The 6,000-nt window shown below is 36.0% G+C and overlaps 1 protein-coding gene across 1 annotated transcript in view; it reads left to right on the forward strand.

Annotated features, from left to right (window-relative positions):
• DMXL2 (Dmx like 2) overlaps positions 1-2,838 on the forward strand; it is a 153,023-nt gene extending 150,185 nt beyond the window's left edge. Inside the window, exons 43-44 of the mRNA XM_024761857.1 lie at positions 410-627; positions 1,345-2,838. Coding sequence (XP_024617625.1) covers positions 410-627; positions 1,345-1,554 — 428 coding nt within the window. The 3' untranslated portion in view covers positions 1,555-2,838. The remainder of the gene's footprint in view (positions 1-409; positions 628-1,344) is intronic.
• Positions 2,839-6,000: the final 3,162 nt, after the last annotated feature.

Genomic DNA, 6,000 nt, shown 5'->3' on the forward strand with positions numbered 1-6,000 from the left:
AAATATATTTCCCTGTGCTATAAAGAACTTTTGATGAGGTTTTATGTATGGGCAGGAACTGGGAAAGGGTAAATACTTATTGGTGGGTATTAATGAAGACATTGAGTATCATTGAGAAACTTGTTCTCCTCTGCACTTTTGCTTCTACATTCTTATGAGACAGTATAACTTAGCTTGGGCATAAAGTTTAAACTTCCTGTGTATATGGGTGTGCGTTTTCATACTGAGATTATGTATGTTTTTGCTGTTATTGCTTGCCATCTTTTTTAATACCTTGATCATGATTATAGAAATAATTAGAAGGGAAAATGTGACAGTAATTTCTGTATTACTTAAATGTGCGTTTAAATATTACCAGAAGTGCTACGACAGACATCATTTGGGAAAGGCTCTTGATGTTTTTCTTCAGGTTTCACATGCCATGATCATGGTGCCACGGTACTTCAGTACGCGCCAAAACAGCAACTCCTAATATCTGGAGGCAGGAAAGGCTACATCTGCATTTTTGACATCAGGCAGAGACAGCTAATTCACACATTCCAGGCACATGACTCTGCAGTTAAGGCGCTGGCTCTCGATCCCTGTGAGGAATATTTTACTACAGGTTCAGCAGAAGGTAACATAAAGGTGAGTCAGTACAAGAGGTTGGAATGTGCTAAATATTATCTTTACCTGCTGTCAAGATTGATCGGGGAGGGGGAACCAAACCAAAAAACTCACCACCCTCTTCGTGCAAATATTGCTTCCTCCCTTACTTCTGTGTGGTCCTTTCCAAATTGTTAGGATCTAGAAAACCAGATAATCAATCTCAGTATATGCTCAGGTCATTAAAAAGCTTTAAAGAACTCGCTTTGAGTAAGTGTATGAGTTTTTAATTAATGCATTGAGTTTTTGATGACATGAATTTGGTTTCTCACATCATCCCCCTCCCCTCTTCCCACCTCTGCCTCCAGTACCTGACTCTGTTTTGTACAGTTGAGGTCTCCAAAGAAGCCTTTTATATTGTCCCAGGGTCTAACTTTGCGTTAGGAATGTATTTAACTGAATTAACTGAAATATTTAATTGAATTAGAGATGGGGTATATATGGTTAATATGAAACAAGAGGATGTGAAGAGGGGAATTTGAAAGAAGGTACAGGGAAGTGTAAGGATGGTAGATGAGCCCTGTGAATGGTATTATTTCCAATTAGGTAAACTTACTTAGGGACAGGAAAGTTAGGCTTTAATGAGATCAGTTGGGCTGGGAGAACAGAGGTGAAGGCCATGTTTTTAAAAGTTTTTCATCTCTTTCTCTATTTTTTAAACGACTTACACTTTATGTTTTCACTTTTTCTTTAAACTAGGTTTGGAGGTTGACGGGCCATGGCCTACTTCATTCATTTAAAAATGAACACGCTAAACAGTCCATATTCAGAAACCTTGGGGCTGGAGTCATGCAGATCGACATCACCCAGGGCAACCGGATCTTCTCCTGTGGGGCAGATGGGACGCTGAAGACGAGGGTTTTGCCCAGTGCTTTTAACATCCCTCATAGCATTCTTGACATTCTATAGACTTAAAGATTGGGGCTTTATTTTTATAAACATTTCAATTAAAAAACACACTGCAGAAATTATTAGGCATTTCTGCTTTCCAAGCAGTTGTTAACCCATTGAAAACAAACAATACAGAGAATCTCTGTGTAGAATTTGAATCTGATCCAAGCTGAGTTTTAGGCTGAGTTTTGCGTATATGGGCTGGTAGAATGAATGACTGTGCATGTGTCCCTTTTATCATGCCGACATATTAAATAAAACAAAACCTAGTACTGTATGAAGGGTAGCTATGCTTGACAGCATTTAGCAAATCTGATTCAGAAAACATTTGAGGTTAGAAGTTAGCACATAAGTAAGTTCGTTATAATAATGAGAGGGACCTTTACACCAAATCAAGGAAGAAAATGTTGCTGTTTCAGGTTTTTCTTCCTATTCTTACCACTGACTGAAGCATGCCTGCAGTCTCCTTTGTTGAATGAAGAATAGTCATAAGGAGTTAGAAGCTTCAGGACACCAGAAACACACTAAGCAGCGTGTAAGCACACTTTGAAGCAGCGCATAGTGACTAGTTCTCTGCTGTGAGAGGTCGTTCCCATTCTTTCCTGCTGAATATTTTTCCTGTTAGTGTTTATACTGATCTAGTACTGTAATTTGCAAATGAGTGCAAATTTAAATGCAATGTTTTCCTCACAATTTGCACATTCACGTTTTTTGGACTGCTAGATTTTCTATTTAAATATTTGCCTTCATGTTAGGAATGTAATATGTGGACATGACATATTGGTAGTTAACCAAAACATACCAAATTAGTACTTCTTTTTTAGTCCAGTTTAGTACTTTTTCTTTTCATGTATTCAAGGTTAAAACACCCACAATATTTTAAGGCTATGTTGAACCTACACCAGTAGAGCATTTCATATCATAATTAAAATGAATGTTAGGCTTTTTGTGGCCAGTTAATAGTTGATGAGATTGGTGATATTATTTATTACCACAGCCTATTGTATAAACTATGCAGAGTTAAATATTATTTGCTTGAAAAATATTATCCAGTGTTGTCATATTTTGATGTACTTCTTGGTTATGACCAAAAATATGTTCTTGAAATATTGAAACCAATGTCTGTGTTTAAATGTTTACCAGCAAATTGTCTCATCACGTTAATGAGAATGTTTAACGCCTGTGCAGTATATAGTAAAATATAATGGCATAAGAGCACCTTTCTCTGAAGGCAATGTGATGTTTGGGCTGTGAAATACATATGTAAAAGAAAAATAAATGTTATTTGTTAGAGTTTTACCTCAGTTTGGTCTGGCATTCTTTGATAATATTTTTAACAGTTGAGATAATTTTAACTTTGATAAAATGCTTAACTGTGAGAGAATTCTTAAGGTATTAGGCAGTTCATTCATTTACTCAAATATTTATGAGTGCCTTCTATATCAGAAGCCCTTCAAGGAAATGGGATACAGGGGTGACCAGACAGAAGGCACACAATGTTGGGATTTAGTTGGGTAAGAACTAACTCCACTGTACCTTCTTGTTTATTGAACTGAGAGTGGATTTTGGCACCCATACTGGTGAAGGAGCTGAGCTGGGAATGGTGCTTATGTGGAATGGTGGAGAAAAGAGGAGGAGAGGGAGGATGCCTGAATACATAGGAACACAAGTTAGACAAAAATTGTAAATATATACAGACACTTACCACAGCTCTGTATACAGTAATCTATATATGTTGCATTCCCTCCATCATTCTATGTATTATACTAAAACGGCACCAGCTGGTTTAGAATCTGCAAGATAATAGAATTTTTTCAAAAACTGTAGTTGGTTTACAATATTGTTACTTTCAGGTGTACAGAAAAGTGATTCAGTTACATTTTTTTCTGATTCTTTTCCATTATAGGTTATTACAAGATACTGAATATAGTTCCCTGTCATATACAGTAAATCCTATTGTTTACCTGTTTTATATATAGTGGTGGGTATCTGTTAATACCATACTCCTGATTTATCCCCCATGCCACCTTTCCCCTTTGGTAACCGTAAGCTTGTTTCTATGTCTGTGGGTCTGTTTCTGTTTTGTAAATAAGTTCATTTGTATTATTTTTTTTAGATTCCACATATAAATGATATCATATATTTGTCTTTCTCTGTCTGGCTTACTTAGTATGATAATCTTGAGGCCTCTCCATGTTGCTGCAAATGGCAGTATTTCATTCTTTTTAATGGCTGAGTAGTATTCCATTGTGTATATATACCACACCTTCTTTATCCATTCATCTGTTGATGGACACTTAGGGTTGCTTCCATGTCTTGGCTGTTGAAAACAGTGCTACTTTGAACATTGGGGTTCACGTATCTTTTCGAATTAGAGTTCTCATTTTTTCCGGATATATGCCCAGGAGTGGGATTGCAGGATCATATGATAAATCTATTTTTAGTTTTTTGAAGAACCTCCATGCTGTTCTCCATAGTGGCTGCACCAATTTACATTCCCACCAAGAGTGTAGGAAGGTTCCCTTTCCTCCACATCCTCTCCAGCATTTGTTATTCATAGATTTTTATTTTTATTGGAGTATAGTTGATTTACAACATTGTGTTAGTTTCTGCGGTACAGCAAAGTGAATCAGTTATACATATATCCACTCTTTTAGATTCTTTTCCCATACAGGTCATTACAGAGTACTGAGTAGAGTTCCCTGTGCTATACAGTAGGTTCATAGATTTTTAAATGATGGCCATTCAAACGGGTGTAAATTGATACCTCATGTGGTTTTGACTTGCATTTCTCTAATAATTAGTGATAGTATCTTCTCATGTTTGTTGGTCATCTCTATGTCTTCTTTGGTGAAATGTCTGTTTAGGTCTGCCCATTTTTTGATTGGGTTTCTTTTTGGATATTCAGTTGTATGGGCTGTTCGTATATTATGGAAATTAATCCCTTGTGGGTCACATGATTTGCAAATATTTTCTCCCATTCTGAAGGTTGTCTTTTCATTTTGTCTATGGTTTCCTTTGCTGTGCAAGAGCTTTTAAGTTTCATTAGTTCCTATTTGGTTATTTTTGCTTTTATTTCTTTTGCCTTTGGAGATGGATCTAAGAAAATATTGCTATGATTTATGTCAGAGAATGTTTTGCCTTGTTCTCATCTAGGATTTTTATGCTGTCATGTCTTGTCTTAAGTCTTTAAGCCATTTCGGGTTTATTTTTGTGTACGTTGTGTTCCAACTTCATTGATTTACGTGCAGTTGTCCAGCTTTCTCAGTACCACTTGCTGAACAGACTATCTTTTCTCCATTGTATATTCTTGTCTCTTTTATCGAAGATTAATTGACCATAGGTGTGTGGATTTATTTCTGGACTTCTGTTCCATTGATCCCTATGTCTGTTTTTATGCCAATACCATGGTGTTTTGATTACTGTAGCTTTGTCGTGTTGTCTGAAGTCTGGGAGGGTTATGCCTCCTGCTTTGTTCTTCTTCACAGACTGCTTTGGCAAGTCTAGGTCTTTTATGGTTCCATATAAATTTTAGGATCATTTGTTCTAGTTCTGTAAAAAATGTCATGGATAATGTGATAGGGATTGCATTGAATCTGTAGATTTCTTTGGGTAGTATGGCCATTTTTAACAATATTTATTCTTCTAATCCAAGAGCATGGGACATTTTTCCACTTCTTTGAATCATCTTCAGTTTCCTTTATCAATATTTTGTAATTCTTAGCTTATAGGTCTTTCATCTCCTTGGTTACGTTTATTCCTAGATTTTTCTTGATGTGATTTTTAACACATCAGTAAAAAACATTTAAAAATCCTTTATTTTTTACTTTCTCTCTAATAATTCATTGTTAGTGTAAAGAAATGCAACAGATTGCTGTATATTAATCTTGTATCCTGCTACCTTGCTGGATTCATTTTTTCTAATAGATCTTGTGTGGAGTCTTTATATAGAAAACCCTAAAGACAAACCGTAGAGTATCATATCATCTGCATATAATGACAGTTTTACCTCTTCCCTTCCAACTTGAATACTTTTCTTTTTCTTTTCTGATTGCTGTGGCTAGGACTTCCAGTACTATATTGGATAAAAGTGGTGAGAGTGCCATGATCAAGTGGTATTTATCCCAGGGATGCAAGTATTTTTCAATATTCGCAAATCAGTGTGATTCACCACATCAACAAATTGAATAAAAACCATATGATCATCGCAACAGATGCAGAAAAAGCTTTTGACAAAATTCAACAACCATTTATAAAAACTCTCCAGAAAGTGAGCATAGAAGGAACCTACCTCAACATAATAAAGGCCATGTATGACAAACCCACAGCTAACATCATTCTCAATGGTGAAAAACTGAAAGCATTTCCTCCAAGATCAGGAACAAGACAAGGATGTCCACTCTCGCCACTGTTATTCAACATACTTTTGGAAATCCTAGCCACAGCAATCAGAGAAGAAAAATA

This window comes from Neophocaena asiaeorientalis, unplaced genomic scaffold (genome assembly GCF_003031525.2).
Source record: "Neophocaena asiaeorientalis asiaeorientalis breed wild unplaced genomic scaffold, Neophocaena_asiaeorientalis_V1.1 scaffold506, whole genome shotgun sequence".
Lineage (NCBI taxonomy): Eukaryota > Metazoa > Chordata > Mammalia > Artiodactyla > Phocoenidae > Neophocaena > Neophocaena asiaeorientalis.